Source organism: Uranotaenia lowii, chromosome 1 (genome assembly GCF_029784155.1).
Source record: "Uranotaenia lowii strain MFRU-FL chromosome 1, ASM2978415v1, whole genome shotgun sequence".
In the NCBI taxonomy this organism is placed as follows: domain Eukaryota; kingdom Metazoa; phylum Arthropoda; class Insecta; order Diptera; family Culicidae; genus Uranotaenia; species Uranotaenia lowii.
This window is the reverse complement of record NC_073691.1, coordinates 194,339,501-194,351,734: the sequence shown is the minus strand read 5'-3', so window position 1 is coordinate 194,351,734 and position 12,234 is coordinate 194,339,501. Positions and strand designations below refer to the sequence as shown.

The 12,234-nt window shown below is 38.6% G+C and overlaps 1 protein-coding gene across 1 annotated transcript in view; it reads right to left on the bottom strand.

Annotated features, from left to right (window-relative positions):
• The window catches only part of LOC129742188 (1,5-anhydro-D-fructose reductase), a 15,311-nt gene extending 3,077 nt beyond the window's left edge, over positions 1–12,234 (bottom strand). The window contains exons 1-3 of the mRNA XM_055734052.1: positions 11,906–12,234; positions 11,575–11,755; positions 11,008–11,192 (exon numbers count right to left, since the gene is read on the bottom strand). Of these exons, the coding sequence (XP_055590027.1) occupies positions 11,008–11,192; positions 11,575–11,755; positions 11,906–11,977 (438 nt within the window). The 5' untranslated portion in view covers positions 11,978–12,234. The remainder of the gene's footprint in view (positions 1–11,007; positions 11,193–11,574; positions 11,756–11,905) is intronic.

Genomic DNA, 12,234 nt, shown 5'->3' with positions numbered 1-12,234 from the left:
ATCGATAGTATGTAAATCTGCCGATCGATAATAAACATTTCCCAACAAAGTAGGGTAAAATATCTAGATTTCGACAGTTTTTGCTTGTTTTGTCAGAAAACCCATGTCAATATATAATTTCATTAAAGTTTTTCATCTCAAATATGATTGGTTCTATGAATCAGACTTTTTTCTTCATTCTCTACCTTTTTTATTATTCAAAAGTTTAAAAACAAAGTTTTTATTATGCTTTTTCTAAAACCCTTCGATGATCTAGTTTTCGGCATTCAATTTTAGTTTTCGACACAAAAAGTTTTAGTTTTCGACAAGAACATTTTCACCTCCTTTGTTAGCACAGGAATATGAATATTTGCACATTGGATTGCTTGTCTACTTCACGGCGTTTTTTACACCATGGAAACAGTATATAAACATACCCAGGAAGATGGGTGTCGAAAATTAGATTATTAGGTGAATTTTCAGCGCTAGTTTTCGACAGCTCAAAAAACAGTTGAAATTTCTTTAAATGTAAGCAAAAATATGAAATAAATCACCGAAAAGATTGATTTTAGAACCTTATCCATCCATTGATTTCTTTTATGGTGCTTTCAATCGAATAAAAGTGGAGTTTTTTCATGATTCAAAATTATTTTTATTTGGTCGATAGCATTGAATTTCACTGGTGATTTAGTATATTACTTTTCAAAAATTGATTTACTACTATTAAACAACTTATTTATGAGAATTTTTATATTCAACGTATACTAAACTGAAAAAACAAAAATAGAAAAATATGAACATAGATAGCTTGAGCCATCAAATAGAAAGATAAGCCTTTAATTAAAAATTTGTCGAAAACTAGCTCCTGTCGAAATCTAGAGTATCTACCCTACTGTCAAAAAATTCCAGATCCGACAACTAGGAGCGCTATGGTATAATAAACATTGCGTCTAGATTTGTAGTGATCCATGCTTTAAGACGTAAGACGTCTTAACCTCCAAACCGCTCTTGAGTGTCAATATGACACTAATGGAAAATTTTTCGGCTTTTTTCTTTGTTCAGGCCCATAAAGATAAAAAAAATTTTTGGGATCCTCAATGATCATGAAATCTTTAATATTGCATCATTACTTTTTTCATGGACGCACCCTGAAAGTCCCGGCAAAAAAAAAACTCCCTAATCAGACCTTGAGTGTCATTTAGACACTCCTCGCTTAAAATCGCCATATATCTCTATAAAAAAAACCTGTCTGTCTGTTCCCTATAGCCTCGGAAACTACTGAACCGGTATGCGTGAAAATTGACAGGTGAGGACATTGGAGGTCGGGGAAGATTCCTATTATAGTTTGAAACCCTCCCACTTTTTTGAAAGCGGTGAGGTGGTCTCACAATCAAAAGAAACATGTTTGAATATCTCGAAAAATAACCAAGCAAATGGAACCAAATTTGTCATGGGAGTGTAAAGTAGGGGTAGGAAGAATACTTAAGGATGGTTTGAGAACCCTGTCTCCTTTCAGAGTGAAGACAGAAAGTGGAGAAGGGAGACCAGAAAAGGCATTTTAAAGTTGTGATCCCAAATAAAGCTCAGAATGGCCAATAAACGCTTCTAAAGGCCAGAAAAGTCATTTCAAAGTTGTGATCCCAAATCAAGCTCAGAATCGCCAAAAAACGCTTCTGTAGGCCAGACAACGCCTTTTTTTTAAATCGAATTAAGATTCTATTGAATGACAAAATTCTGTGGAGACCTTAATGAACTTTCGTTCCTCTAACAGGTTTCTATAGTGAATAGCTTACAAAGAAATTAACTAAGTTATTTTTTCTTACATTAACCGCTCTGTGTTCGCTTTTAAAAACGTTTTAACACGGGATTTGAATATGGGCACACTATTGTGCATGGTTGGGCCTGTTGTGGCTAGTCTTCGTTCTCCTACTCTTGTTGATGATATTTCTACGTTTGATCTATCGATTAATCGGGTTTTGTGATTATGTGTAAGATGTTGTTTATCGAAATTGTGATGGATGTTTCTTGTTTTTACAATTCGGTGCATTATAAGTAATGTTTGGTAGTCTCGCAAACAGCTTATTGGTAGGATACTATGGTCTGGCATTTTATATAATTCTATGGCAGGATACATGTATAGGAGTTTGAAAATTGCTTTAATACACTGATTTTGTTGTACTTTTAAGGTTGACAAATTAGAAATATTTGTGTGTCCCCACGCACTTATGGCATACGTATTGTAGCATTATAATTAAATTTGTCTAGCTATTTTGTTTTGAGCGTGTAGTAAGTGAGTCAAAAACCTACCAAAGAATGAGTGTTTAGAATTTAGAGTGTAAATGTCAAACGCACACGTGGGATGAAAAACGAAAACAAGAACCAACAAAACAACATCAACGAAAGGATACAAAATAAGCGCCAGATTGGGAAGGAACAGCAGGAGCATCAGCAGCAGATTTTCGGAAGGTGATACTTGAGACAAATAATCACTACAGAATAGAAAAGAAATCCATATGTTTGATTCCCAGAAGGCAAGCGATTCAACGGAAACAACATACAAGCCGAAGAACATTGGAAACCATTGCACTACGACTAAATAACAAAGGTAATGGAAAACACACTTCCTTTTCGATGACTTTGCCTAATTAACTGTCATCTGATCACAGTTTACCGAAGCACCGAAACGGAATCAGAACCAACGGAGACGAAGTAGCACTTCAGAGTACGCCGTCATAGGGTGAGTGCACGGTACAGTTCTCTTACAAGAATTGGTTTAGAGAATATGATTTTTCGTAAGTGTGAGCAAGAGGCGTATCGCCTTCTCGTCAACCACACAAACGACGGTGGAAGTTTTCCTTCGCAACACACAGGCGACCCCTATTGGGTGAATGACGAGCCTGAAAAAATGGAAGATTCCAAAAATGCTTAAGTGATTGTTTGTCAACAGGGTCGTTTTGGGAGCTGAGGCAATCGCTTTGCGAAACTCGATTTTCGCCATCTTGGTTTTGCGAGTCCCGTTTTTGCGAAAGTAAGCTGCGGACATGGAGTGGGCCCGCCGGATCTAGCCGGGAGTCGTTGGAGGTGTTCCGGACAGCTGCGGTACGCCCGCCGAAGTAGTGCAGCCAGGCAGGGTTGTCAGTTCATCGGATACGACTGTGATAAGAAGAAAGGAAGCTGTGATACCTCTGTGCCGTCCAAGCAGCTGTGATATGATTGTTGTGCGTTTGATGTTAGAGTAGGAAAAACGGGCCCGTGAGTAATTATGTAAGCTAGCTTAAGTTTTGAAAATGTCGTGTATTCGTAAATAATTATAATTGCTACAAGTTTTGGGTTTTGAGTGGGTATGTGGGTAGAAAGATTATTTTAATGATGGTTTGAGAATCCCTCGCTTCTTCCAGTTTGGAGGTAAATAGAAAAGGGGAACATTTTTTTGTACAATTCTAGAATTAATCAAGAAAACGATTTTTTTAGACCCATCTTTCTTTCCACTGGGGGATGACAATAGGGAAGGCGGCATCCCATACAGTTTCATTCATTACTCGAGAACTAATCGAACAAACTTAGTTTTTTATGATTGTTTAAGGCTTCTTTCTCCTTTCACTGGAGCTATAGGAAGGGGGAAGGGGACCCGCGATACATTTTTTTTTTCATAACTCGAGTGCTAATCGAGCAGATGGTAAGGCTAGGGTAAAGTATTTCGATACAAGAAATATTTCTAAGATGATTTGGTATCCCTTACCGGATAGAAAGGAGAAGAGAGGTGCCATACGTTTCTTTTACATAATTCAAGAGCTCATCAAATAAATTGAGGGGAGAGTATAAGGGTCGGAGAATTGATTCTATGATTATTTAAAAACCCTTCTCTCATTCCTGTGGGGGATAAAAGAGGGGGAGGAGAGTTCCTTAATTTTTTTTGCATAACTTGTGAACTCACCCAGCAAATGGATCCAAATTTGAAAGAAAAAGTATTCGAGTACGAGAAATGTTTCTAATTTTTATTATAAAGGAGGGATTCCATATAGCGGAGAGACGAGGGTGGAGAAGGGGGCCCCTATACAAATTTTATCGCATAGTTTAAAAAAAATTTCAAGCAAAAGAAACCATCCTTCTCCCAGCTTTACGTGAGAAGTTTTTCTCAAGTTTTACGGATAAAAGGAAGGTATGTAGATATACACCCTTATTCTCGTTTTCGATCGAATGACATTCGTTAGAAAGTTAAGCAATTTCGCATTCTTGTTTTCGTTCGACAGAATCATAGCAGTTCGATCTTTCGAACATAGCTCGTTCGAACGAAATGTTGCATTCCCGTTTTCGATCGAACGTATTTTTACTATCGGTCGTCAAACGCGAGTCTAATGCTGCGAACGGAATCCGTTTATAAGGCCAAAAATGAAAAAAATAGAGGAAATATGAAAAATTGAGAGGATATGATACTGAAAAAATCTGAAAACACATCAGTTTTATATCCAGGCTGATTTAATGCAAAATTACGAACATTTTCGCTGAAGAAAGTTTTTTTGACTGATGTTATTTTTGCCACCGGCTAACAAACGCAAGCCTAATGGTGCGAACTAAATGCATTTGTGAATTTTAGGACGGTTGTGGTTCAAAAAATAAAATTTATGTGGCTTAACTGCGTATTGGTTGAGAATAAATTTTTATTCAAAATTTTGAAAAACTTTTGATTTTTTATTGAAACTTGTAGCCGGATTCTAATTTTTCACTCCGGGTGAGGGAGATTTACAGCAGCAGTAACAGAGCAGCAGCACCGTCCCCACTACCGTCTGGTATTGATAGGACACCTTCTTGATACCGGGAACACAGCTTCTAGGGCACAATTGAAAGCTTTAATATCGGCAGGCGTTTGTTTCTGCTGCTGACGATGTCAGAATCAGCCCCGGCGACTGCTGATGTTCTCTTTCTAACATTTTTTTTCCGAAACTCACCGGATGATCGCGACTAGATCCACAAGACATAAAACAACTAATTTTTATCCCAATATTTACATTTGAAACTGTCATTTTCAACCAGGTTGCTGCCCAACAATTTCGAAGTTCATCAGGCAACACCAAAATTGAACGTATCGCGTTCGTACGAAAACAAGAATACCTTTTTCGAATTCGTTCGAAAGTATCCGTTCGAACGAAAGCCAGACACGCCGTAAACGAGAATAAGGGTGATAATCCGAAAACTTATCAGGCAAATTGGATTCATATGTAACGTTTGTCATTATTTTGTTACGAAAAATGTTTCTATGGCAATTCCTGGACCCTCCCCACATTGCAGTGGAGAGAGGCAAACAAAACCCAATTCTTAATATCAAATTTAAAACAATGATTGAAAAACAACTTAAAAAAATGATTTCAGAGAATATAATCTTCTTTGTATTGCAATTCTAATTTTATGTTACAGCACTCATTGTGAAGATTTCGAAAATTAATATAAAATGATTTTTTTTTTCAAACAAATTATTAATTTTTAGTAGGTGTAGGAAATCACACTGGGTCTGCTAGTAAAAGTATGAAAAGTGGTGTAGAAACCGTACTTTTCAATCAATGAACCGTCAATATTGTTTATTCACAGCAGAAAAATTGGATTGGAAAGTTTACGTAATTCGAAACATTAAGGCATCTTTAGATTCTCAAAATACGAAACACAGAGTTTTTGATGAATTTTCAAAGGTAGTTGTTTTTCGAACATTTCTAGGGTTTGTTTTGATTAGGTCGTATGAACCAATACAAACAAACTTGAGTTATTGAATGAAAATGATTGATAAAGTTGTATTCTATGTTTGTTATGATCAACACCACTGGGCACGACGGACGGCCCTGTCGAAAAGATGAAATGTTAGCCGAATGGCATAAGAGAGGAAGAAAAGCAGTCAATCGGAAGAAAAAGAGACGGTAGGAAAATTGATGTCATTCTAAGGCCAGTTGTTAAAGGAAGTGTAGGGATGAGATGAAGGATATGAAGAAAAGAAATCAAATTTAATTAAAAATATATTAAAATAATAGTTGTATTCGGCAACACTGAAGATAAATAAAATAAAATAAATTTCATTGGCAACGTTTGCTATTTTGGCAACACTAGGCAAACGAACAAAACAAAGTCAGTCATTGATCTATTCTTGTGAGCGACAGACGTGTTTAAGCTAATCTCTGAATTGAGATTCGTAAAATCACGACAGGAAGTAGCGGAAAGCTTAAGAAGAGAAAAGTTTACTAGTTAAAGCGGATTGGAAAAACGTGTTTTTGATAGTTAAAATCAAGGATGGAAAAATTCGTTCACCAGCATGAACGCTAATGATTCTCAATCACCGCTCCGTTCACGATAATAGCATCGGCGATGCGAGCGTGAACAGACGACCGCTGATTGGTCGGATTGGCAATCCGAATGAATGAACTTTTAAATACGTTCGGGTGAACAAACCGATGGCCGAAACGTTCGCCGCAGTTAACTGGATCGTTTTTTATTTTCACCACGACGTTCGTTGGGTGAATTGATTCGCAAATGATTGTCGAAACACAATCGCCAAATGATTGCATGATTGCATTCGCGAATGTTTCTGTAACCGGTAATGGATTGCACCATCAGGTGCTTGTTTTTCGGCTAATTTTGTGCGTGTTATAGCCCCCGCGCTCGCTGACGGTTTGTTTTCTCATGATTTTATTTTAATTTCTGTTCGAATAAGAACATTCAGCACTTTTGCACATTGCGTAGATAACTAAACTGACAAAGGGGGTTTTGAAAATGTCCACTCTTGTTTACGAAGCCTAGGGATTTAGCTTTTGGCTACTGGGACATTTTTTTAACCAAAATTACCAAATAATCATTTAATTATGTTGAGATTGCAAGAATACAGAATACAAAATTATTACTTTTATATGCGTCACATATGTAAAAGTTATAAAATCCCACACATAAATATTGTAAGCCGACATAGCACTCAAATATCTGCCTACATCTAGGCGATTACGTGCTTGCCTACTTGAAGGCGTTTTGTTTTGTTCGAATTGGTTTTCGGAAGGAAATAAAAAATTGTGAGGTATTGGCTCAAATTTTTTTTTAAATTTTTATTGTTAATTGAAATAACAATAAAAATGCTAAGCCTAATACGTATATTTCGCGTTCGTATCCCATTGGGACATAAAAGCGAATTCCGCACCGGAAAATCAGCAGCTAAGACTACGTTTATTCGACTGAAACAATATCGACGCCTTTGATCGACACCAGGCCGACGTCCTTGCCTCCTATTTTCAAACTCCCTTTCTCAGTTTAGTTTTCTAAGCAATGTGCAAAAGTCCACACTTTTACTAATTATATCTTGAATGTTCCTATTCGAATATAAATTAAAATAACATCATGAGAAAACAAACCATCAGCGGGCGCGGGGGCTAAAACACGCACAAAATTAGCCGAAAAACAAGCACCTGATGGCGCAATCCTTTACCGGTTACGGAAACATTCGCGAATGCAATCTAACAATCATTTGGCGATTGTGTTTCGACAATCATTTGAGAACGTCGTGGTGAAAATAAAAAACGATCCAATTGAACGCGGCGAATGTTTCGGGCTTCGTTTCGTTCACCCGAACGTATTAAAAGTTCATTCATTCGGGATTGCAATCGTTAGTGTTCATTGTGGTGTGTGAACTTTTTCCTTTCCCGATTGCTTCGATTGGCAGTTAGAATTGAATGAGTTCACCACGGATTGCAGATTGAATGTTCTTCGATCCGATTTTTTCCATGCTTGGTTAAAATACTGAAAACAGAAAATTAGACAGAAGTTACAGTTTGGTCAAAGTTGAAAATAGTTGAGTTGAAGAGGTATTTCCGTAATTGATTATTAGAATACGTGGCAAGTAGTACATTGTTTAATTTGCAGGAAGACTCACATCATTCAAAGCTAACATAATAAGCGGGTGTGTGAAATAATCATTTAGAGCTAGTTTTATTAACAAAACTATTTTGAATTTCGGCACCCACCACTAAGGTCAGGTAGTCTGCGAGAGATAGCGCGTGGGAGAAACTAAAATTGTAAGCTTCATACCTACAATATATTTATAAATGCCATTTATAATGTCAGTTAATGTTAACCGAAAATATATTCTAGTATTGATCTGCAACGTAAACGCTATTCAAAGAAAAGTTTGATTTCTATCCGAACAATGTTTGATAAAAACTTGGTTTCATTTGATCAATGAATAACTTTACCAAAATGATTTGAATTTAGGACGTATGATGACTTTCTCATTTTAGAGTGCAATTTGGTTTTTGCGTCGTTTTGCTCTACCGTGCATGGCCGTGCTACAAAACGACGCAAAAGACACAGTTCAGCGTAGTGGTTATACGACGTTATGCATCGTCGCGAAAAGTGCTTCGGTAAGGCTGATGTCATGCTGAAGCAACTAGCAACGCGACCTACAACGCAACGTTCACACGACTAACCAGCTCTCATTCGATCTCCATGGAAATCGCGCAGACCTGTCATACTGGTTGCTTTGTATAGCGCGACCAATCTGATGCCAATGTGTTTTGTAGCGCGACTAGTAGGAAATCTAATAGGAATATTGTTTTTTCTCGATTTGAAGCAGTGATTCCGGGTTTTAAGCACAATAGTACGAAGATCTGTCCGAACTTGTGATAATAAACTAAAAAATATCTTAATCGGCGAGAAAATTTTCATGAATTCTTAGTTCCGGCAAAAAACAAGGAATTTTGTCTGTTCAATTTTCGGCATTCTTGCAATCCGGGTCCACCCAAAATTCAGCCTCTGTGCCAATGGCGTGTAGTCAATTTCATAGCATCATTGGTACAAGAAGATAACGCGACCGGCACTGATTCGATTTGCGCCCACCGGCATTAACCTACCAGCGCAACCGAATTGCGTATGTCTGAATGAAACAAAATAAAAACGTTTTCGCGTCCCTCCCCATCGCATCACAAGCCGAAGAAGGATGGAAATAAATACCGGCCAACACCAGGCAGCCAGCGAACCGAGCACTGTGCGTGTGAATGTAGCAAAAGCAACAACAAAAACTTCCTTCTAATTCAATCAACCGGCAAACACGGCTAAGCTGTGCGTGTGTATGTAGCAAAAGCAACAACAAAAACATTCCTTCAATTTACCGGCAAACAACACCGGCCAAGCTGCCCGGCTTTAGCAGCTGTGTATATGTAGCGTGTGTATGTAATAGCAGGCAGTAAGCAAAGCACAGTTCTCATTCAATGGGTTTCCCGTTCCTTCACTCCCGTTCCCTTTCCCGTTTCCATCTTAAGACAAAGGAATGCATTGAAAGGAGGCCAAACGCCGGGAAGCCGCCGTTGTACGTTTTTTGTGATTGATCGGTAACAGAAAGCCTATGACAAATATACCTCGTCCTGCATGAAGCTCGAATAGTACACTGGTTAGAATGTCGGACTGGCAAGACGATACAATTGGTGATGTGAGTTCGATTCTCACTACAGCGCTGTGGTTTAAATTTTTATTTTCTTGTTTCTGGGATGAATTATCCAATAGGAAGGAAATCCCATAAAATGTTTTTCTTGTTTCGCTTGAATGTAGTGGTCATCATTTTGGTTGGGAGCCGAGTTCTTATGCCAGTTACGGTTTTTCAAACATACCGTCTTCGGCACAGTGCACATTTCAGCGCATTATCGGCACAGAGATTTGCTAAATAGGCATTGGATTTTTGCAACCTCTTCTATGGGTGTCGTGATTTGATGAGTTTTTGATGGCTCCCGAAAGAAAGGAGACTATTCAAAGCATTATCAGATGTAGAGAAGTGATGATTTGTAGGGAATTTCAAAGTGACAGGTCGCGCCAGCATGACATACCAATGCGTTGCAACGCAATCTTATTGGAACGTTGCGTTGCGTTGCGTTGCTAGTTGCTTCAGCATGACATCAGCCTAAGAGTGGAAAATTTATGGGAAAAGGACAGGAAACTCTCTGAAGAAGTGGTTTTAGCAATCTTAGCGATTCTAGCATAGTGAGTGAGACGCTGCAAATTTGTGTCAGGTGAGTACAATAAGCTTCACTTTTCAATGTGTGAATAGCTAGTATTATTTTTATCGTTACAGAGGCAGCCAAAACAGTTGAAAGCGTTGGATGATTTTTCGCCCTCCTCGAACGGCCAGTGGCGCCTCAGGTTGTTGCTATACCTAAATGTCCAGGATAGACAGGATTATTGTCTGAAGCTTTTCTACAATCAACTCCGAATGAATTACTAAAGATTTGAGGTAATCAAAGCCTAATTTATGCCATTTCCGAATACAGTAGCATGTTCTGCGTCCAATTTCACATTGCCTTGCACATTTTTAGACAAATTAGACCAGCATTCATAAAATGAGAATTGAAAAAGTGATTCAGAACTTTGAAGTCGATTTTCTCAAAACATGTCGAGTGGCTCACACGATTTAATTAAATATAACTCTAGATTTTGTCAATATGAAATTTCTTAGTTTTCTAACATTTGAAAATCAACTTTGCATTGGATTTTGAGTACATAAACGCAAGATTTCCGCAATAAATTTGCATTCACTAGGAAGGCAATTACACATCCTTATAACAAAGCTCTTAAAAATGCTCTCTTAGGGTTGCTCAAAATGTTGTTGGTAATTCCAGGTAAATATTCCGTCTCGTGGGCCGAATACTAAGAGCAACTATTCGGTGAACCGAGTATTCGCCGAATTCAAAATTTGGGTGATATTCGACCAGCCGATTTTTCGGTAAAGCTTCAAATTGAACCTAAAGTAGACAGAAAAATCATGACTAAAAGCACGCGATTGTGATTTTGGTAAACAGTTACCTTTTTCGAAAGATGCACCCTTGCATCAGTCGGTCAGGTAGTCGATATTGAAGAAAGTGAAAGTTGCAGCTTGCCAGAGGATCATCCCAAAAAGTTATACAATCAATGAAAAAATCTCTCATATGAAATGGTCCGGAAGTTGACCGATGCATAAATTGGAAATGACACCAACGAATCAAGAAAGGTTGAAAACGAAAAAAATCTGGTAATAAAACTTACCTGCCACAGGGCAACATGATCGGTGGTCGTATCCAGCACGAGCTGGCCGTCATCATCGGTCAGGAACGGTCCATCGACTTCCGGTACCGTGAACGGCACATGGACGTGATACAGGTCCACATAGTCCAGCTGCAGGTCCGCTAACGAACGGGTGATAAACTTTTCGACCGAACTGGCCCGCGTTGCTGATGCAAATGTTTAGATAAACCGGAGTCGAAAGGAAACAGAATAAATCAGTCACGATTCTCACTTGATGTAAATATCCATGTTAATCTGAAGCTTGTGAGAGATGAACAAGTAATTCTTTTAATGAAATCTACATGACTCTGATAGTAATTCCGTTGCTTTTAATATATCTTGATAGCTTTAAAACAAAATTAAAAATAAAATGGTTAAAAAATTTCACCATGGGTGCACGGAATCACCAAAGTTCCACAAAGTTGGAAATTGCTGATGTTTGCATGCTATATAGGCTCAGTATTCAATATTTTATTTATTAATGAGTGTTATACGCAAAAAGCTCGCTCAGCTCGAACTGAGTGAACTTCAAACAAAACCCACGCTTACCGGGCGGAGGCAGTTTGGTCACGATGAACAGCTCGTCCCGGGTCAGCTTTCCGGCGTCCAGCCATTGCCGCAGAACCCGGCCGATGGTTTTCTCGTTCAGATAAACCGGAGCCGTGTCGATGTGCCGATAACCGGCTTCGAGGGCCTCGTTCAGCGCTTTCTCCACCTCTTCGTCCGAGGCCTGAGGGGGTGAAGTGTTCATATTAAAATATTTTTGGGAGTCGAAAGCGAATTCAAGTGTCCGACCAGAAGGCGCACTTCATTCAGCATAAGAGATAACTTCCCAACAATTGGAGGTTGCCCTAAACGGAGTTATAAATAACTTACTCACCCGCCAAGTGCCGAACCCAAGAGCTGGCATTTTTGTACCATTTTGAAACGTATGCACAATTTTACAAGCCATGATTTTTGTGTTTCTCACGGAATTACACTGGTTTCTTGTTTGTTATCTGTACCAAAAGTTCTCACCAATTGTATGATTTTTTATTCACTAAACTTCACAATCGCAAGACAACAATCTCTCGTTGTAGCTATTAATTGTACTCAGTACTTCAACATAACACAACGCCGCGCCGTCACCAACTGGAATCGTGGGGAGCTCAACCGGAATGTGTCCAATCGATCAGCGATCCAACCGTCGACTGAGAGCGCTGAGAGTGT